The sequence below is a fragment of the Tachypleus tridentatus genome, chromosome 6 (genome assembly GCF_004210375.1).
Source record: "Tachypleus tridentatus isolate NWPU-2018 chromosome 6, ASM421037v1, whole genome shotgun sequence".
Lineage (NCBI taxonomy): Eukaryota > Metazoa > Arthropoda > Merostomata > Xiphosura > Limulidae > Tachypleus > Tachypleus tridentatus.
In genome coordinates, this window is record NC_134830.1 from 91,821,972 (window position 1) to 91,845,732 (window position 23,761).

General features: G+C 33.1%; 1 protein-coding gene and 1 long non-coding RNA gene across 2 annotated transcripts in view; one reads left to right on the top strand and one right to left on the bottom strand.

Moving 5' to 3' along the window:
• The window catches only part of LOC143253040 (uncharacterized), a 64,073-nt gene extending 54,568 nt beyond the window's left edge, over positions 1–9,505 (bottom strand). Inside the window, exon 1 of the long non-coding RNA XR_013029308.1 lies at positions 8,319–9,505. This is a non-coding gene — a long non-coding RNA (uncharacterized LOC143253040). The remainder of the gene's footprint in view (positions 1–8,318) is intronic.
• Positions 9,506–13,247: 3,742 nt separating this feature from the next.
• On the top strand, positions 13,248–17,574 carry LOC143254613 (uncharacterized). The gene is made up of 2 exons (XM_076509763.1): positions 13,248–14,624; positions 17,222–17,574. Exon 1 carries the CDS (start codon positions 13,322–13,324, stop codon positions 14,561–14,563), a length of 1,242 nt encoding a protein of 413 aa, XP_076365878.1. The 5' UTR covers positions 13,248–13,321; the 3' UTR covers positions 14,564–14,624; positions 17,222–17,574.
• The last annotated feature ends 6,187 nt before the right edge of the window (positions 17,575–23,761 follow it).

Below are 23,761 nucleotides of genomic sequence, written 5' to 3' on the forward strand. Positions count from 1 at the left end.
GTAATATAGTAATTAAAATACATATTTTTTCATTAAACTATCTGAATCGTGATAAATAATTGCTTCTTTTTTTCAAATGGAATTGAAAAATTCTGTAGTGGTATTTATTTAAATAAGTACATGCGCTTTTAAGAAGTAACTTTATATATTCTGTTTTTCTAGCAGATTAAGTTAGTAAGGAACTTTAACATTTTAATATGGTAGTATACGTTTAGGTGCAGATTTTTAAATATTTAGAAGTTTTATTTCTTCAGTTCTATCTTATTTACCTGAGATGTACAAAGTCATTTTTATTTCCAATCAATGCTATTGGAGTTCGTCCATTATTACTATGGGTCACTTGCTTTGAAAGAACTGCGCTTGTTCATTACAGAATAGACAACATAACCGTAAGCGCTGTCTAAGGTTTCTTTGACTTTTAAAGAGATAAAATTTTGTTGTTCTTTTCATTTCGCACAAAGCGACACGAGGGTTATCTACGCTAGCCATCCCTAATTTAGCAGTGTAAGACTAGAGGGAAGGCAGCTAGTCATCACCACCCACCGCCAACTCTTGGGCTACTCTTTTAACAACGAATAGTGTTAATATGTATTGAAAAATTATTACTTCTTTATTTTATCTTAGCACATTTAACTCTAATTGTCTTGATCAGTGAAATACCTTTCAGTTTGTTAAAAAATAAAGTTCTGTTTTGAAATGTTTTTGAAAAAGAAAAAAGATTGACATATGTATCATTCACCCATACAAATTCAATGGAAACTTAGTTATCTCACACAAAAAAGACTAAAACTTTTCTCTCAGTCAGTTTAGCGGTCTCTTTATAACAACTGAGATGGGTCAATTGTTTGTGTTCTCGGATAGTGTGGTACCAAGATCGCTTTGGGGCTTGAAAATTCTTCTAAGTTATCTGTAGCAAAGGCTCCTATCTAATACTTTTCAATCATACAGTGTAGTTTTTCTCTGTGGTTTAGTAAATTATATGCTGGGTAAGTTAACTAAAAAAACAAACTCAAAATTAATCGTTTCCTGGTTCAATCATATACAGTTATATATATTTTGGGCTAATGTATTTTCCTATTATTATCTCTACATTCCCCCACCCACAGGTCTACTAGACAAAGCCTAGTGATAGTACGTACGCACGAGTGCAGAATTTCGTAACACGGGTACGTACTCGAAATCAATGTTTTTCAATGTATTTCTCGTTTACTTTCTATAATTTAAGAAATACAACTAAAATTTAAACATTTATGAGTAAATAGTGATATGTATATGCATATTTATACACTTGTAGCGTATTGTAACCGAAATAGTACACTTTTGTAGGCCAGTATATAGTTACGCCTACTGTATTTGCATTATTCTAATTGTCTAAACTGAGGTAAATTTAAAACAACATTATACCACATTCGAAACTTTACAATTTTAAACCAAGAGGGTAGTAAGTTTTAAAAGTATATGCCCAAATAACACCATACATGTATGCTGCGAAATTCGACAGACATCAAGTAGATGAACAGATGTACTGAAACACTTGTAAATGAATCGGTGAAGGTCAGAACCTACAATGTTTACTGGACCAGCGCAACTTTGAGCTATATAATAAATGTTTTCACACATTGTAATTGCAATTTTATTACCTTTGGAAATTTCTCGTGTAAGTGTTGTTTTAAGTGTTATAAACTGCCAGACTTACCGCTGAGCCAATGGAGAGGAAGAAACATAATAGAGCTAACTATGTGAGCAATTATATCTACATGTAAAATAATTTGAAATATGAAATATAAAACAACATTCATCGCGTTCTCCTCTTAACTTTAACTGATTTCGAAAGCTTACAGGTACATTTTTGGAACGCTGTAGAGTTTAGATTATTTCTTACAGTAACATTGTAACTTAAAGAAATAACTTATTCAGCGTTGCGTGTTTTTCTCACTTTGTACGATTTTATTATAAAGAAGATCGTTACTCAACACGAGGTACACAATACCTATTAGGGTTATAAATTCTAAGCCTACTTCGTAAATACCAAAATTTTTATCTTAGCAGCCAAAGTAATATACGCAGATATATATTATCAACTAGTCTTTAAACATGCAATGTTTAAAAACAAAATTTAACAAATCTGCAGTATAGATTTGCAAAACCAACAGATAAATTAAAATGTAATCTTAGTTTTATTAATAAGAGGGAAAATGATGGAATTGTACGGCTGAATTCTAATAACGTTTCGCATTACAAACAAATTAGTACGATAGTTTTCTAAAGACGTAAAATGTTTAAATGTGAGTTTCTCTATTAAAAATGTACATAAACTCGTATTTAAACATTTTACGTCGTTAAAACTATAATGTATATCTATATATAACCCCAAAGTGCAAAATAGAATCTATTTAAATTTAGATTCACTATTGGTTCAATTACAGCTGTTATAAAACACTCATTAATCCTGTTAAACAAAATTTTGAATTATGTACTAGAAAGAATTAGAGATGTTCATAACAACTTTAGAGGACTTTTAATAATACTAATTACAAGATTGTTTTACATAGTCTAGAGATTTCAAATACAAACAGAAGTGTTGTTTTCTTCCAAAGAGACTAGATATTGTTTCTAGGTGATTATAAGTGACATTTATTGCGTCATATGCAGTAAATATTTTTCTTAATAATTATAAAGATAAAAAAATTATGATTGTAGTTTTCTTAATACTCTCAGTTTAGAGGGAATAGCAATCTTTCACAGAATTTCTTAGCGAACAGGTAACATCTACACAGGAAATTCAGGTACAATAAAGCAGACTTCGAAATTAATGAAAAAGTTTTAGTTAACAAAACCCTTTAGGGACTAAGGTTGCACAAGCCTATCACATTGTACGCCAAGATAATTCAGTTTAAACACCTCATCTCATACGTTACGCATACGAACAATGTTTTGTAAGATGATGTTTGTAGTTTATGTAAGGAATAAATTAAGAACACGTTAAATTAGATACAAATAAATAAACTAAAATCTTTTCACCCACGAGGATGATTTTTCAAAAGTATTTAAACTAATGCAGTGATAAGTGATAAATAGGAAAATGTGAGGAATATTTGTGATACTAAAGAAACATGATGTAAAAAAAGAATAAATCACAACACAAGAAATCAGAACGGTTTAAAATATTATAAATTATCATAAAATAATTATGATTAATCGACACACTTATATAACCTATTCTATGCATAAGTTTTAAATAAGCAAAAAACATATGCTTTATGAATTAGAATATGCTATACGTATGCTAGCTTACTCATGTAGCTTATGTAATTTTAACTTCTTACGTCCACGAAGGAAACAAATGAGCTACTTTTCTTACCAGTTTCTCAATTTTTTCGGCTCCTAAGACAACTATGTTATAGTAAGAATCTCGGACTTTGAGGCTTGAGAGTCCACGTTTCAGTATTCCTAAGCGGTTTTTACCCATCGTGCTCAAATTTCTTCACGAATCAAATGTGTTTGGAAATATTCTTATTTTATGAATATATTTTACTTTCAACTTCTTCCGTAAAAGTGCTATTTAATATTTCTTATCTGGTTGAAATACGACTTACTGATTTTGTAGATAAACAACGTAACAAACCAGAAAATCTATATGTGTATCCAGTAATAAAGACAACTGGGCCAGGTTGTAATATTTTCTAAACGAGGTCCAAAACTCGAGCGCTTTCAAAAATATTACAACTTTTGTAGGGGATCCTGTGTGCTAACTATTTAACCTGAATTTAATGGGCCAAGGTTAGTTTATCCTAAATAGATATAACAAAAAGAACTAAAACATTTTCTATTATTTTTTTAAGAGTGCAAATCATTTAAATGTCAGACAAGGTAGTTTGTCTGAGCTCATTTGTTTAGTTTTCAGTTGTTTGAGAATAATGACGTTTTTCTCTGTCTTCTAAATAATAATTAATCGTGTTGGTAAACAACTTTCCTCTTTGTCTTCACTTAGAACCGAGCTCGGCATGGGCAAGCGTGTTAAGGCGTGCGACTCCTAATCTAAGGGTCGCGGGTTCGCATCCCCATCGCGCCAATCATGCTCGCCCTTTCAGCCGTGGAGGCGTTATAATGTGACGGTTAATCCCACTATTCGTTGGTAAAAGAGTATCCCAAGAGTTGGCGGTGGATGGTGATGACTAGCTGCCTTCTCTCTAGTCTTACACTGCTAAATTAGGGACGGCTAGCACAGATAACCCTCGAGTAACTCAGTGCGAAATTAAAAAAAACAAACACTTTTCATATCCTAGTTTCTTGCAGCTTACTTTGCGCATTGCCACTGCGATCTCTAGCGACAATTACAGTAATACACCTTTCTTTTCAACTCCTGTGGCAATTTAAGTTGTGTGTTCAAATTTTCATTTTCGTATAATGTGAAAAGAAAAATATAGTTCATTTTTAGATATTAACATTAATTACGCTTTAAGTAGTGACATCTGTTACTGAACAGATTAAATTTTATATTTGGAATAATACATCTAAATGATTATGTATGAAACATTCTTTTTCTCACATGAAGGGATATAAAATCAATACGTTCGGTTTAAATACAGATTATTAGTACTCACACAGGTATGATGTAATACACAAATTATAAACTACAATATTTTACTTGCCTTTACCTAACACCTTTGAAGACTAATGTATATTATATTTTTTCGCTATGACAGTCGAAGTAAAGGTGTTTTTTCAGTCACATAGAGCTATTATATCTATCTTGCAAAAATATGTTAAATTATTTATAAATAAGAAATTAATTAGTCATATATTTTTAAAGTTATAATGGATGAACAAGACTTTTGTTGCATTTATGTTTAATTTTTACAATTTGTTTTCTATAGTATAGTCATAATTACACGTAGCTTCCCAGTGGCTCAGCGGTATGTCTGCGGACTTACAATGCTAAAAACTGGGTATCGATACCCGTGGTTGGCAGAGCACAGATGGCTCGTTGTGTAGCTTTGTGCTTAATTCAAAACAACAATTACAAGTAATTATATCTGAAACATTTAACAGAAAATGGTGATGTGTAAACGATATAACTTTCTACTGTTTGCAATACCGTGGAGGTCCCGTGCAGCTTTATTAAAAGTTTAATATCACTAGCAAACAAACAGAAAAAATTCCAATTTATATTTTAACACTTATCCTAATTCATGTTGAAGTTTTATTAGTAAATGATAGTAAAACTATCATTTTATATTCTTCACTTGTTAATAGTCATCCAAGAGCAGATAATAACAATATAAAGTTGATGATACAAGGTGCTGCGCATCAAACAATGATTTTTGTCTTTGTTATTCGTTCATCAAAGCTTTTCGTAATATATGTTTTTGCAAATATGTTTTGAGTATTGGTTTCAAAACCTATTTCTAAGGGCTCGATAACAATTAAATCTGGCGTTTACAGTGATGAAACTTTACGTCATATTCTCTGAATAAGTCTTTAATAATTTCAGCAATGTGACTTTGTGCATTGACTTTCTGAAACAGACCAGCTTTGTATCGAAGTAAAATGTTTATTAAAAGGTGTACTTGATTTACAATAAGCGTTAGATAATTTTTTGTAGTCACTTTAACTTTAAATGAGATACTAGGTTTGAGTTTTCTAACACAAAAAAATTGTCCACATTATAAGGGGACCTCCACTATGCTTATCTGATGGCACACAAGTCATCTAGGCTTGAAATATTCTTTTCGTTTTCACCATGTAGAATTAAGACTATTTGTTGGTTGTATTCAACTCACCTTTTAAAGTAAAGTTATTTTTGTTAGATGACCATGCTGACATTATTTTATACAGTTCCGAGTCACATTTGTTGTTTCAAGAGTTCGTGACGCTGAGAAACCTGCAAGAAGTTCATTTGCAATTACGCTGTGTTTAGAAATCTGGGTGTTCCTTTTAACTTAGATAGTCTTAGAACTTTTCTTTCCAATAACAATTGTTATCTTTATGGCCAGATGGTTTTGGCGCTCGACTCGTAATCTGAGGGTCGTGGGTTCTAATCTCTCTAACACCAAACATGTTCGACCTTTCAGTCATGGGGGCGTTATAATGTTACGATCAATCCCACTATTCGTTGGTAAAATAGTAGCCCAAGAATTGGCGGTGGGTGGTGATGACTAGCTGCCTTTCCTCTAATCTTACACTGCTAAATTAGGGACAGCTAGCGTAGATAACCCTCGAGTAGCTTTGCACGAAATTAAAAAAAAACAACAAACAAAAAAATCTGTGTTAACAAGTTAAGATGTTTCAATAATTCTTTTCTCACTCCTGGACTTATGTATGCATGTGTGGTTTATAAAATATAAATATAAACACTTGTAGAAGTCGCTATCTTGACTGTAGTTTATGTAATGTTACTAAATTATGTTCATTATAGTTTTGTACCTGAAATTTGTATTAGTCAACTTATTTTTCTATCAGAGTAGAAACGTCGTTTTGTTTCCCTTGCTATAACACATTTCTCGTTGAGTACTATACTTGTAAAGTTACAAAGTTATAATCATTATATTCTATGGAAGGCTGGTGTTTTTATTTTTCTGGATTTACTTAATAGATTGGAACTCCATTGAAATGTTTATCGGAGCGTTCAATTTGTCAAAAGAGGAAAAAATTGTTTGTCTATTACCCGATAAGTGATGTCAGTTAAGTTACAAAAGGTTCATTTTGTGTTTAGTAAGTGTACATTTGTAAAAACGTCCATCCTTGCATGGCTTAGAAATAGGAAAGAAAAATTTTATTTCTCTGTCATTCAAAACCAATTGTGAACAAGAATTAATAAATTGTTTTAAATGTTTTCAAAAAATTCTGCATAAAAATTACAGCAAATTATTTAACTGACAAATAAACAATAAAAATCTCAAACAAATGACTTTCATTTTCTTGCTGTAGGTTAAAGATGACATGGAAAGTAGTTTTATTTCACTTTTTAATTGTATGTTGCATAACTGTAGCATAATTATCTGCAGTTCTGACATTGTTACGTTTAGTAAGCATGAAATATTCTTAATTAGTTCAGAACAATCTTATTTATTTAAAAATAAAATGTAAAATAATTTCTCTTCAGGTGTGCGTTTTCAAACATTCGAATATTTCTTGGAGTTTGGTCCTAAAAACGGTAATAAATAACCTAAGAAACCGTGAATCCCTGAGGAAAAACTGACTTCATTTTATCATTTATTTCTCGTCCTGCCTTTGAAAGTACTTTGATATTTATATAGACACACCTAAAAATAGTAAAATTTATTTTAAGATTTTAAAGCAAGTATAATAAATATTATTTTTTAAAATATTTTAGAGTAATATATAATTTAACGACCTGTGATAGTACTTATATGTAATAATTGTTTTGTTTGTTTTTGAATTTCGCGCAAAGCTACTCGAGGGCTATCTGCGCTAGCCTTTCCTAATTTAGCAGTGTAAGACTAGAGGGAAGGAAGCTAGTCACCACCACCCACCACAAAATGTTGGGCTACTCTTTTACCAACGAATAGTAGGATTGGCCGTAACGTTATAACGCCCCCACGGTTGAAATGGCGAGCATGTTTGGTGTGAGGGATGCGAACCCGCGACTCTCAGTTTACGAATCGTGCAACCTAACCATCTGGCCATGACGTGCCTATGTAATACTAATAGGTGTTACGTCTGAAGTATGTGTATTTGTTTGTTTAAGAATAAAGCCACAGTGGACTACCAGCTATGTCTACTATGTGGAATCGAACTGTAGTTTTTAGAGTTGTAAGTCCGCATATTTTCCGTTGCTCCAATGGAGTACATATTGAGAACTAGAAACTGTACATACATTCACGAATTCAAAAAGTTTGTGTGTTTCAAACTGTTCAGTTAACCGAACTGGTTGTGGTGAATAGACGGTGATTTGGTTTTCACTGTCTATTGTTATTTGTCTAAATAGAGAATAATGCAATCGCAGTTTGTTACGTTATTTTATTTTATTGTCTCAGTGTCGGTTAACTGGTTTTGTTGAGCACAAAACTAAACAATGGGTTATCTCTGCTCGGTCCATCACTCGTATCAATGCTTATTTACACTTTTGCTCAAAAATGTTGTTACATGTTCGCAAAATGTGATTTTTGGTCATTTATATCATTTTAAAACTAAATTCACTTTGCGTATTGCCTTTAAACTTTCAAGTTTTATTTATCTACTACTCTGCATTAACCGAGTTCATTTTGAGTCGGTTTAATCCCTTAAACATGGCAGTATTCTAAGACTTGTCCCAGACGCAGTGGCTGGGGTGAGGTGTTATTTTTGTATCCTACCTGTTGGCGACATTATGCCAGGTCCTACTAATGTAGATTTGAGAAGTCAGATGGTTGCCTACGACAACGCTGGGTTGAAACAAGGCAATATTACAAGACGACGTAGTGTATCCAGGCAGACCGTCAACAGAGTTCTCAGAAGAAGAGCTGCAACCAGAGGAATGAGTCTCAGCAGACCTACGGGCCGTCCACGTGCCAATACAGCACGCGGTGATTGTCGGATCCTCACTATTGCTTGTCGAAACCTTACGATGTCCTGCAAGTCGATTACTTCTGAGTTACGTGCGCAAAAACTGATCCAGATTTTACGCCAGACGGTTAATCGACGGCTGGTACAAGCTGGATACAGAGCAAGACGGATGCTCAAAAATTTTAAACTGACTGCTAGACATCGCAACAACAGGCTGCAGCGGACTCAGCGATACTGTAATCTGACAATCGCACATTGGAATCATGTAGGTTTTGCTGACGCATCTAGATTTCTGCTCTACCCCACAGATGGACGGATACGAGTGTACAGGCTTTGTGAAGAACAGCTGAATGATGAAAATGTTCGACCTAACGTCGCAGGAGGCGGAGGTTCATTGCACAACTGGGGTACATTCTGTTCTGCAGCTGTCAGCCAATTGGCCATTCTGGATTAAAACGTCACTAGTGCTATGTATCAGGATATCCTGGATCGCCACTTACTGCCATTTGCCAAGGACAATTTCGGCTGCAGCAGGACAATGCACCGGCTCGTAATGCTCTCAAATTGCAAGATTTTTTGCAACAACGCTGTGTGTTGGCCCTTGAGCAACCATCTCTAAGCCAGGTTACCAACCCGATAGAGCATCTCTGGGACGAACATGGCTGTGCAGTCAGGAATAGGAACGATCCCCCTTCAACCTTACAGTAGTTACACCAGGCACTGACTGAAGAGTGGAACAGAATTCCAACGTTAGCTAAGAGTATGCCACGCCGCGTAGCGAATATTATTGCTTTGCAGCACGCGGGGACCACACACGTTATTGAGTTAAATATTGTGATGTGAATGTAGTTGTTTCACGTTTACTGAAAGTTTCAGATTGATACTAAATATTTTTACAAAATGATGGTCTTATTAGAAGTGGAGAAAAAAGTCCATTTCTGGTGGTACAGATCTTAAGTTCTACAGAAATTTCCATAAAAAAGACAGAATCATGAAATATTACACGAATGCTCATGTTATAAACATACTTACCAATAATTACCAAAGGAAAGGCATTGCATACATTAAAAACACAAGAAAAATAACAAATAAGGGACAAACAAGGTCAAAATACCACATGTAACAACCTTTTCGAGTAAGAGTGTAAAGTGTCGTAAGCCAGAAGACATAACGCTAAATTGGTGGAAGTTTGTCTCAGTGTTTATATAAATCATATTGTTGGGTCAAAGGTACGTTGCATTTTCATACAAATTAATATTGAAATGTTTTATCCGGTTGTTTTTAAGCTGAATAGAATGTCCTTAAATGGGCATTTCTACACATTCCCAGATTGTTCAAAGCAAAGAAGTTGAGTATCATAGTTATTAAATCTTTTTGGCGAATGTAAGTTTCGAGAGTAAATATATATTATAGTCCTCGTTCTAAATATACATATGTGTGTATTTTTTACTATTATAATATAAGCCGTATAGTGTTGTGTAGGATGTAGATCGACATAAAACTTTAGTCATTGTTTTACTTTTCCTAATTTTGATGTTTGTGAATACTTTTACAAATCATTAGATACCACATATACACATTTAGAAAACTAAAGGGAAAAACAACATGTATGTAAATTATTGCTCATTGCTATTATACACAATTTGAGAAATTAAGGTATAGTACAGTAGTAATCCTCGTGAAGTTGAAAGAAGACTAAGTTATTACAAACCAGTCGCGCTTAGTGTAGTTTTAAATAGTTCTCAGCTATAATTGTACAAAAATGTGAAACTTGAATTTTGTTTTACAACGGTTTGTTTGCTTTTTGTGCAAAGCTATCTGAGCTAGCTGTCTCTAATTTAGCAGTGTAGGAGTAGAGGGAAAGCAGATAGTCATTACCACGCACCGCCAACTCTTGAGCTACTTTTTTACCATTATAACACCACTAACGCTAGAAAAGTGAGACTATTTAGTGCGACAAGGATTCGAACCCTCGATCCTCAGATTGCAAGTCGAGCGCCCTAACCACCTGGCTATGCTGGGTCCTATGAGAACGGCCCAATGACACCGAATTGTTTCTTACTAATTACGATCCAAATTTGCCAACTCTTGGGCTACTCTTTTACCAACGAATAGTGGGATTGCGCGTCACATTATAACGCAATCAATGACACATTATTGTCATTTACCTATGGACTGTTTTTTTCAATATTTTATTTAACGTTTTATTTGGAGGATCCATAAAAGAAAAAGGAATATTTCAGTGCCCACTGACCTTACCCACCATGGAGCCCTACAAGTGGACGCACTACAGTACCAAACAAGAACAGTGATGCAAATATAATTTCTTGATCTGTAGACAGCTGAACAATGCCCAGTTTTTATAAATCAAAAGTACCTAAAACATGGATTGCATACCTACCTGTTTGGAAGGTACTTAATCAATCTCTGGTTTAATAGGATCTAAGTATCGCTTGACTCACCTGACTTGAAAAATCCTACCACTTCCTGCCGCAAACAAATATTGGTTTACTTAGCCTGCAGACAATAAAACAATGTTTTGTTTACCTTATATACATTGACAACAAAATATTAATTTATAGCAGTTTGAATGAAACTTAAATAATGTTTCTTGAAAATATTTGAAACCCTACCTGTTATCAATTACACATTGGTTTGTTCACTCTATTTGGAGCTTTAGACAAGTAACTACTGGTTCTCTTGACAGAGGAGTGTCTAAGTCATTTTTTATTCTCATTACCTGAGACAAATGTAAAATATTTTGTCTAACTGACCTGGCAATATTATATAATGTTTGATTAACGAGAGCGGAGACAACTGTATACAATGTTTGGTTTACATCATCTAAAATAAATACATAATGTTTGTCGTTTGACACTATTGTACAATGTTATGTCGATGTCGTCTGACACTAAAGCACAATATTGTTTACGTAATTTGAGACAGCTATATAATGTTTAATCCATTCGACCTGGAGACAACTGTTCAGTGTTTGGTATACATCATCCAAAGTGTGGGCATTAGTGTGGACATGAAATCAATCACAAGTTTTCATTGTCTTCTAAATGACGTAAAATAAATTTACTTCTAAAGTAGAGCAATGATACAACATATTGTTTTACAATAATGCCTTAAATAATAAAAAGACTCTGGACTAAACGCAACCGTTGGGATCATTTTATAATTATTCACCAGAAAGCACAAAGTCACATTAGGTAAGTTTTTATTAAGAAATCCACTATTCGCTTGAAGAAGAGTAGCCCAAGAGCTCGTGATGCGTGATGTTGACTTCCTTCTTTCTTGTTTATTAGTTCAAAACTAGGAACGAATCGCATGGATATGTCTTCAGTAACTTTGCACGAATACCCAAAAGCAAATAAACAAATAATATTTAGTAGTTTAAAAGCTGATTATTTTACTTTGGTAAAATCACACTTGCAGTGCCAAATGGGTAAGCTGTTCCGCTTAGTACTAAGAACACAAAACATAACAATTATGACACACACACACAGTAAAAAAAAATCTTGTTTATGTTTTAACATTGACTAGGAGCTTAAAAGTTGTCAGAAATTTTGCCTCATTTCTCACGATTAATCAAGTTCGATTACAGAGCATGACTTCTGAGGGTGACGGATTCGAATCCCTGTCCCCAAAATATGCCCGTCTTTTTAGCTATGAGGTCATTATTAAGTACGGTCAATTCTACTATTCGTTGGCGGGGGTGGTGATGACTAGTTGTCTTCCCTCTGGTCTTTCACTGCTAAATTAGGGACGTCTAGCTGTTGCTGACATATGTAGTTTGTAGGAGATATGAATGAAGCTAACATTGGCCATTATTAAGTTTCTTTAAATGATTTTGCACTAGATAAGTTTAACTTGCATTTTTGGCTGATCTGTATGAGATGAAAGTTTGATTGGTACTTGGCATGTCTCTAAGTTTGAGATTATTATGAGTTTTTATGAAAACAAAATGTTTAACATCAGACCTGTTAACTGTGTAGACTGTGGATTTTACTTGAAAATGAGACAGTGATGTGATTTGTAATAACGTGAAAACAGCACTGATAACACTGTGCAACACTCAAAAAAGTACAAGAGATCTGTGGCCATTTTTATATGCAAAATGACATGAGAAATCCATTTCTGGCCTTCTTTTTGTTGAATTAGGCATGGTTTTTGCAGAATTGTCACTGTATACCCTTTTTGTCATTATTATTAAATAAAATTCTCTACTGCATTGTAAAATGGTTTTCAACCCAGGGCTAGAGACCAATCTTAGTAACACGTACAATGTTTTGTGATAAATAGCACAGTACAGTTTAAAATCATATTTTTGGTTTATTATTGTGTGCTTATATTTAATTGAGTTTATCACTTAATACTTTATACGTCAAAGCTTGTGTTTAATGTTATTTATCTTTTTTCTTTCAGATCTTATTTGTTTTCAACAATGAGTGCAAGACAGTGTAAAAATGATCCAAACAGATTTAGTTACATATGTGGGGAATTAACTGTTGCTAAAGAAAAGCGCAGTATTACACGCCATATCAAGAAAATGTACAAGGCGTACTTTGTTTGTGACTTAGGAGACCAGGACAAGTCATGGGCTCCTCATGTGTGTTGCCTTACATGTGTGAAGACATTGAGTGCCTGGTATGCAGGAAAAAATGTTCACATGAAGTTTGGTGTGCCAATGATTTGGCGTGAGCAGAAAGATCACTCTAATGATTGTTATTTCTGTCAGCAAAACTTTACAGGCTGTACTACAGCAAATAAAAAGAAACACATTGTTTACCCAAATTTGCAATCAGCAATGCGCCCAGTAGAGCACTCAGAAAATTTACCTGTGCCCAAACCTCCAGATCAAGAAATGCAGAGTTCCAGCAGTGCAGATGAACATTCCAGTGGTGAATATGTGGAGCCCAATCATCCAGAAAGCGAGAATAAACCAATACCATTTTCTCAAGAGGCTCTAAATGACTTGTGCAGGGATCTCTATTTAACCAAAGACAAAAGTGAGTTTCTGGCATCAAGGCTTCAAGAACGTAATCTTCTTGAAAAAGGAGTGAAGATAACACTGTACAGGAAACGTACAGAGGATCTGCTTGCATTATTCACCATGAAGGATGACTTATGCTTTTGTAATGACATCACTGAACTTTTTGAGCAACTGGAAATACCATATGATAACACCAACTGGCGACTTTGCATAGATGCATCCAAGGACAGCATCAAAGCTGTTCTGCTACACAATGGTAACACTCTGCCTTCTCTTCCCATAGCTTATAGCACAACCATGAAAGAATCATATGAAAATCTGAAAGCAATTCTAACAAGCATACAGTATGATGACCATAACTGGCATATTTGTGCAGATTTCAAGGTTGTGGCCATGCTTATTGGCCTTCAGCCTAGCTATACTAAATTTTGCTGCTTCCTGTGCTTATGGAACTCCAGAGCAAGAACTGAACATTATGTACGCAAGGATTGGCCGATCCGAGATGAAATTGAGCAAGGAAAACATAACATCATGCACAAACCACTTGTGAAAAGTGATAGAATTCTTTTACCACCTTTGCATATTAAACTTGGTTTGTTTAAGCAATTTATGAAAGCCTTGGACAAGGAATCCTCCACATTTGCATATCTTGCAGAGAAGTTCCCTTCCCTGAGTCAAGCTAAAATTAAAGAAGGTATCTTCATAGGTCCCCAAATTCGAAAAATTGTACTTGATGAAACCTTCATCACACATCTCAAGAGAAAAGAGAAGCTTGCCTTTGAGTCATTCAAGAAAGTTTGTGATAACTTCCTGGGGAACCATCGTTCAGAAGACTATGTGCAAGTTGTGAATGATCTGCTGAGTCATTATCATGATATTGGATGTAACATGTCTCTAAAAGTTCATGTGCTCCACTCTCATTTGAATTTCTTTGCGGAAAATCTTGGTGATGTGAGTGATGAACATGGCGAGAGATTCCATCAAAATATTTCAGTGATGGAGCGACGAAAGGAAAATGGAACCCCGGCATGTTGGCAGACTACTGCTGGGGTATAAAAAAAGAAGATCACACTCCACACAAGAGGCTTAGAAGAACAAAAGTTGTTTAAACTGACAGGTGTGTGTTTTTAATTCATAATCAATAAATGTTTTATTATACCAACTAAATTTTTTGTTTTGTTCTTTGTAACTTTCAGTATTTGCAATGTTGTGTTCAATACGCGATATTTTGCAGTATATTATAAAACATATGGTTCATGGTACAGGAAAACGGTGCCTAATCTGGAGGAATAAAGGTCAGATTCAGAATCAGGACAATTTTTTGACCCAGAAACAAGTCTTACTTAACTTGTACTTTTTTTGAACCTGAAATTTGTTGCACAGTGTAATATGGTACACAAAGACACATCATAAAATATATGAAAACTCTTTTACAACTTTGAACAAAATAATAAGAAAAAATTAGCTGTCAATTTACTAAGGATGGAATATAAGCCCTATAAATTCATTCTTATATATATATAGTGGGCCATTTGATCTGTGCTCACGTAGAATGTCAAAAACTCGTTTTCAACGTTATAAACAATCAGATTTACCGCTAAGCCACTGTAGAGAAATACAAAAAGAAATAAGGAGTTTTTGATACCATATTAAAATAAAAGTAATATATAAAACTTGTGGCTCATGATTAATATTAGATTTAATACTGTCCACCTTTGTATAGCAAGTCTAAAAGCCTTTGTTACGTACTAACCTTTTTTTCGCTTTTTCTGTTTTATTACCATTATTATCCTAACACACTGTGTTTCTGTTTGTAATGACGAATTTAGATACCAGTGTGAGGCATTCATTTCTATCTGTACTTCATACAGTCAATATAGGCTAGTCTACCTATATTGTTTCTTTTTTGTATAATTCCTACTTCAGCTGTGTGATATAATATTTTCGGTTAATGAATTTCGTGTAATGTTAAAATTTCTGAGTTTCGGCGTTACACAGATCCCACCTCACTTTGATATCTTGTCGTTGTGGTGCATGAAAGCACAATAACACCGGAAGGTCATCTTTAGAAAATGTCGTCTCACACAAACATTGGTATTTTAGCTAGAAAATTTCACATTTTAGATTTTCTTTTATAAGCCCTGATGTATATGTTATCGTAAACATTATTTACAAATTGAAATAACTGTATCCAAGAAGAAAACAAAGGGTATCACGTGGGGAATGATTACCAAGAGACAGATCTTCACCTGTTTCTACTGTATAGTGACTGTTCTAAATCAGAAAGGTTAGCATCCAAACTGTATATAAACTGTTTGTGACGAACTTCTCATAAAGAACATTTTGTAACCGAATAAGAAGAATTCTTTTCAGGTAAACATGTTGTTATCTCTATATCTCTGAACGTTTTACTGTCATGAGAATTAAAGTTTTTCATTTACAACCAGTTTAACTGAAACGGACTAAGTGACCTTTTAATTTGACAGTCATTTGAAGCTCAATGGAAAATTATATAAGACAGAATTGGAGGTATGTTTTTAGAATACCTGTTGTAATCATGCACTGAGCCAAAGTTCGTTATTATGAAGTCATGTTACTATATGATTTATCTTATTTTTTCTAAACCTGTTTTTTGAACCCGGTCCTCCGAAGTGAGGACTTTTCTTTTTAAGTTATGAAATGAAGTACTTAGCAGTCAAGGTACGGTTTACGCCAATATAATAATTCAATTACTCATAATCATTTCCATTTAAGATCTCATTTTTACCATGGCATAAAGATAAATGCTTGGTGGTCAACGAGCTCGACCTGCAATCTTACTATTTCTTATTACTATTACTTATAATCTTACTCTTTCGTAAAGAGTAGACAATGTGTTGGCAGTTGGTGGTGTTGACAATTTGCTTTTCTCTCTTCTATCACTTTAGAATTACGGACGGTGACTAATAAGTAAGTAAGCTTCTCTTTAAAATTTACTTTCACAGACACATAACATATATATACACATAGAAATAATACCAAAATAAAGTAGGCTGACGAGGAAATGTGAAAGTGTCTTAATCTGTTTGCTTATAAACATGTAGTGAATCTGAACTTTATAGTACATATAAATATATATATGTACTACACGATGAAGACATCTGTGTTTCTATGTTGTGTTATCGTTATTGTTAGTACTTAAGCAGAAAAAGGTACGTTCTAAGTGTTTGTAATATTAATTATAAACATTATTTAAACACAAATGTATACATGTATTTATTAATTAGATATGGTAGTATTTATTTATACAAACCTTGTTATGTGGTTGATCTACTATCCATACAACCTTTTCATGTAATGACTTATCAGCAACTTATTTTATCATAAATCTTCACAAAGTGTTTTAAATCATGTTCATGGCTATTTACTGTCAACCTAAACTTTTAGGTACGTCAGTTACAAGTTAATTTCGTTTTATTTCTGTTTTATCTCGTAATGCGTACAATCTCTGGAATCACATAAAACATAGTGAGTTCGAGGGATCGTGTTTACAAAGTATCGTACTTTGATTGCTCTAGTTACAGCTGTAACTGTATTGAATATTTCAGTCGATTAGCTGAATAATGAAAAGACAACAATATAATATGTAAATAAGTAATACGAGTCATCAAGCACTACTGGAAAGTAAAGAAAACAGAAGTATATTCGTAATAAATTTCTATCTCTAACACACAGATGGAAACATGGATCTTAATAATGCTCAACGAGAATGCATGAATGGCTTTCAATGATATGACTGTCCCCGTGTCCAGCAACCAGTGAGGACGACCAATGTAATACTGAAGAGTTCTGCATACCTGGTTACTTCTATCCTGAGGGGAAGGTTATATACAAGGAAGAATGTATAGAAATTGATGATTGTCCTATGGAAAGATGACAGCTTCATAATATTCAGTTAGATTTATGAAGACAAACTTGTCTTTTGTTTTGCTTTATTCACTTTAATTAATCACAGCTAGAAGTAGATAATTAAACTATTTTTAGCATATTAGAGATTTGTCTTTGCAATAAACGGATTATAAAATGTACTTGAATCAGTTAATTTGTAGAATAATTCACATTTATACATTTGTGTTTCTTTTTTATTGATTTTTGAGCTCATAGCAGAACTTTTGACAAAACTTATTTTTTTACAGGTATGTAAAGAAATCAAAAATCTGAAGCCTCATGAGGGGGTACCAAAAGTGATAAATCTAGGTAATTTTAAAGGTTTGACTGACACGATTACCTACAAAATTGATTTCAATAGAGGAGAGCACTTGAAAACTGTAGTATAAATTCAAAACCAAGATGAATTTTAATGGCTCTTGGAACTGAATACAAGAATTTATATGTGAATTCTCGTAACCATGTAGACGATTATTTTAAATATCCTTAGTGAAAACAAAATATGATAAAATACTACACATAGAACCCATTAAGTTACGTTCCTTAATTTATCTGTTTATTGTGGTATAAAAACAAATACAAAATTAAAGTCTGAATTTCTATCTCTAATCTGGATTTCTTTTCAAGATCAATAACACACTTAACAAGCAGACAAAATTAATTTCATCATACTAAACCTTATGACTATGTTATTAAATTATTCCAACAGTAAAACGCTAAACTCATTTTAATTAGAAGTAATGTATACAGTTGAAACAATCATTTATTTTGTTTTGTGTGGATGCTGATACAAGATAATGAAAACTCCCATCTATCGTTTTCAAAAACAATGTAAACACTAGTTTTTATACCAAATTTTTAATGTTAGCTATACAAGTAATAAATTTAATTAAAACCCCTTTCAAATTTAAAAATGCAGACAGTTATGTACATAAATGTTTACGATTATATATTTTCACTATTTGTTTTATTTTTGTTTTGTAAATATAAAAACCAAAAAGATGAACTTCACTGTTGTCGAGATAGATATAACAGACTATACATTTCACGACGTTTCGGTATTTAAAGTTTTTTTCTTTCAAACAAAAGTAAGATTTCCTTCAGACTAAGTCATGCTACATGTTAATCTATAACGCTGGAAACTCTTTTTAGCAAGTTTTATAATTGCATAAATTCATTACTAATTAGATTTAGTTTTAAATATCAGAAAATTTTTGTTATAATACTTATAGCAGAAACAAACACTTCTAAAACATATTTTATTATGAATTATGCAAAAAGAAATCGTTCTCAATCCTAAAACAAGATGTAAGCGAATGTATTTGGGCACTTATGTGTTACAGGACAAAAGTATTGCTTATCAGTTACTAGAGAGAGCCAGTTTTCTGTAGAAGAATACAGTTTTTGTTGGTTTAATTCTCAAATAAACTACGATTATTAAATATTACCAAACTGCTACAGTAATTAAATAAACCATTTGATATATTAAAATCATTCAGAGATAAAATTATAGTAAATTGTATTGTTATTTTTATAGAAAAATACTAACTATAAAAAATTCTAGAAGAAAATATTTCTACACGATTGAACCAATGGCAAGATTAAGCTAAACTTAATTCAAATCAATATCTAGTTAACTAATAACGAAACTTGAAGTGTATTGCCTAGCTTGGAAAATATCAAAATGGCCACATTAAGGATTTATCCATCAACATCTCACTCTGTTTTTCAGTCAAGCCTGTGACAAAATTATACTTAATTAGACAAAACTTTGTGAGTTTGTTTTAGACGAAAGCGAAAGCATCTGTAAAGTAATAATAAAATTAAGATTACCAGAACAGGCTAAGATCTTATTTACAGAGGACTGTGTTATATTAAAACGATTATGAATATACAAATTAACAAGTAACTGACTTAACAGCCATAAGGTGGTGGAATAGTATTAATCAAAACATGGTTTGGTATTATTTGACGCTACGTATGTAGCATTATGCCACTGAAAACATATGTCATTGAAACAAAATACTTATACATTCAAATCATCGAGGATATAGAATTTCTAAGAGGAAAATATTCTTGTACTTAATGGCAATTGAAAAAATAATCATTTTGGGGCTCTAGCACTAGTTAGAAAGAGATTTACAACAAGTCATAACTTCATCAACATGGCATCTTGTAACATCTTGGATTATGGAAAGAAAACACAAAGAAGTACAATGTTTTGGACATGCAAGTTGTATAACGGAGCCTATTGCAATGGAAATTACACCTTGATGATATTGTCAATATTTATGGTCGTCAAATAAATCACGATTGGATGTGGCAACGTAAGCTGTAAAAAGGCGGCGATGTTTTGAAATAATTTTTGTAAAATATACTCAACCATGTATGTATAGATATAATTATTTTGCTTCAAACATGTACAGCTTTTCCTAATTTACTCACATGGTAGCATTAAATTACCGTCGAAATAAATAAAGTTTGTGCTGATGTAACAACATATTGTTCTTAAGAAATACATCTGATAAGCTAAAATGGCGTCTGTTACATAAAAATTTATTCAAATTTGTTTATTCTTGCTTTGAATGGGTTTTTAGTTAAAAAGAATATCGAAAATGTGCGTTTTTTATTAATGTTTTTATCTTAAAATAATAAAACTACTTAGTTTCTAAACAAAGCATAAAGATGGAGGATATCTTGATACAGTAGAGAGTAATGACTGTATTTCTCTGGATATAAAGGTTGATATTGTATACAATAATAATAATCAATGTGCAGAGAAAACAAGGTTATTAGAATAAAGTAGGAAGTAACACTGAGTTTTTCTCTGATACTGCATAGAGAAGTGTACATCTAACTGGAGAGATATTAGGATTATTACCATACAGTACTGAGTAAGATCGATATATTAAAACTACAATGGTATAAAACTGATACTTTATGTAGAAATATTTATGCAGCCTTACAGTTATGAAAGACGTTAAAATATTATAGCAAATAATACTCATTTAGCAGTAGAACTACAAAGGTTCTAGTGACATAACAGATAATATTTTCTATAATGATCATAAAGTAGTAGAAGGAAAATATGTATTTATCTCCTAAAATATGTAGTTCTTGAGATGTAGGAAAAAGCAAAATGTATCTGACCATAGAAGTGTAAATATTGTTATCGTACAGCTGAGCCAAACATCTTTGTTCAGCTGAATATGACCTAAGAAGGTTGAAACGTTGTTCTATACTTTGATTAAATGTTTAATACTCATACCAGCTTTCTTGAGAATATAAACATCAACAGTGTAAATTAAGAATTTTTTGAGTCTCTACATCTAAACGTCGATATATTCTAAACAAAGCTTTGCTTTAAAATTGAGTTTTATTTGTATCCACATTATTTAAAGATGAATCGCGTGCGTTATTATTATTTTATCATAGGCTAATATTCACAGAAATATTTGCTATTAAGTTGTACAATTTACAAATTTCTAGATGTATTGACGTGTTTTCAAAATAAATTTCCAAACAATATTCACCGTTGTATTTTACCCTGTTTTTTAAGTAACTTGCCAGATTTCATCATCATTTTAGCAACTGAAGTACAACAGAATCTCTTGTTTCACGTAAGTATCAACGACCCTCTGTGATTTAGCTTCAATAAGTTTGTTTATTTTGAATTTCACAAAAAGCTACACTAGAACTGTCTGCACTAGCCATCTCTAATTTAGCGGCGTAAGACTAGAGGGAAGGCAGCTAGTCCTCTTCACCCAACGCACAATGTTTTACTCATCAAAGACAAATTGGAGGGACACTGTCAAAGCAACTTGACAATTACAGCATCGTCCAAACATAATGGACGATTGGTGGAAAATATCAGGGAAATCCTAAACCAGCCAAGTCTACACACAGGTTACCTTTAATTTTAGCTCTTAAGAAAACATTCTAGAAGTCGACGTGAACATGAATGACACATCTGTCACAGAGATAGAAATAGCCTCAAGATACCTGAAAAACAACAAATAATCTGGAATCTGCCAGTTATCTTTTCAATTCGTGAAACATGGCAAGAACATCATAACGAAATGATTTTGTTATTTGTTCAACCTCATGTAAAGAACAAAGGGCTTCCCTGCAGATGTGGATAAAATACTCAAAGAAAAATAATCTAGATTCCTTATAGTCTTATAGCAAACAAGTATTTGCAGTTTGACAGATCATCGAAGAGAGCAAACGAAGATTCATCAGCAGCCTCTCACAACCAACTTCATCAATTTTAAGACGGCTTTTAAAGGAGCTCTTTACCAGTCTTTGTGGAAACTAGTACGAACATACGACATACCTGATAAATATATCAGTATCTTCAAAGCACCGTACAAAAACTCTAGTTTTTGTGTGAAAGCCAATGTTGCTGTCACAAATATCTTTGAAATTGTTAATAGAGTGAGACAAGGTGGCATACTATCTCTATATCGCTTTTTATTTATTGTTTTCGATTTCATTGTGACAAGAGCAATGGCTGGGCCTGAGTCTCATAGCGACAACAACAAGGGCTATTGAATATGTACTTCTCTAACGAAATAGTTTTGCTGAACCAAGCATCAGATACAGTACAATATATGACTACTGATCTTAAGTGTAATGCCGAGAAAGTTGGCCTAAGAACAAGTATGGAGAAGATGAAAATAATGTTTATTGAACAGCGTCAGATCCGCATCATAACATTCAACCAAAAATGTTTTCCACCAGTAATCTTTCTGTAAAATCAATGAAAAAGTCCTACGACATAGGTGACTTGAAGATATTGTGACAGAATGCAGATAGAAGATTGCTAGTCCTTTCATCAGGGTCCGGTATGGCCAGGTGGGTTAAGGTGTTCGACTCGTAATATGAGGGTCACGGATTCGAATCGCCATTTCAGCCATGGGGGCGTCGTATATGTGACGGTCAATCTCACTATTCGTTGGTAAAATAGTAGCCCAAGAGTTGGCGGTGAGTGGTGATGACTCGCTGCCTTCCCTCTAGTCTTACACTGCTAAATTAGGGACGGCTAGTGCAGGTAGCCCTTGAGTAGCTTTGCGCGAAATTCAATACGAACAAACAAACTTTTCATCAGACTTCTAAATATTCGACATATCAAGACAGCACTGTTCTAGGTATCACCTGGCCGGAAGAAACACGGACGTCCAAATAATATCTGGCATAACGCCATTAAAGAAGACATACAAGGAATGATCAAAAACTGGAAGGGAAGATCTCTTGTCGCCCCATGTGGGACGATATTCGAGTAAGAGAAGGCAACTAACTAATTAACTAATATGATCTCGAAACCTCAAATAAAGAAATGACACATTTCTGGTTTTACCATAATATGCGGAATAATTCTCTCAATAATTTGTTTAGTCTTTTAAATCTATTAGTTGTTAATGAACATGCATATTGCGTTACTTAATTTCAAAAGCAACTTGTTAATTTATTACTTATGATCATTTTTATATTTATAAATATGATCAAAATCAGGTTGTTGGTTTCCATATATGCCCCTATGGTTCAGCAGTGAGTCTGAAGACTTATAATGCTGAAACTGTGTTTCGATATCGGTGTTGTGCACAGCACATATATCCTCTTGTGTAGCTTTGTGTTTAATATTAAACAAGTAAATAAGTTTCATACGAAAACTATTATCTTAGTAATAGAAACTTACATTTTTATTTTCTTAAACGTCTGCTTATGAAAAATACATTAAATCCACATTTCTTTGTTTTACAGGTCGATAGATAAATAGTCAAAATATTAATCGCTCTATTGTTACCATTTTTCCTATTGAAATGGAAAAATACTATCATATGTGATAAAAAACACATTACTTATTGATATACATATATTTATAAAATTACTCAGCTGAAACAACTTTCCTACTACGAATACCGAGGGTTATACTCTGTCTAACAGACATAACCCAAAAGGTTTAGGGATATTCTCTTTACCCCATATAATCCAAAATATAAATGAAGAACAAAATAAGTGTCATGGAAGATAATTAGGTAGAAATTGCTTTAACCTAAACATCCCAACAATCATTCATTGTCTGCAGCCTATATGGTAATCACTCATAAATAACCTGGAAGTAACATAATTAATTAATTTGGTTTGTATAATTTCATCCACCTGACACACATACACACACAAACATGCAAATAAGATTTCTCCTTAAAAATTGTACTATTTGTTTTTTTGCAGTTTTATTTTTATATTTAGAGGAAAACCACATTGGATTATTTACTATGTCCACCACGGAGACTGAAGTCAGGATTTTAGCGTTTAAGTCCGAAA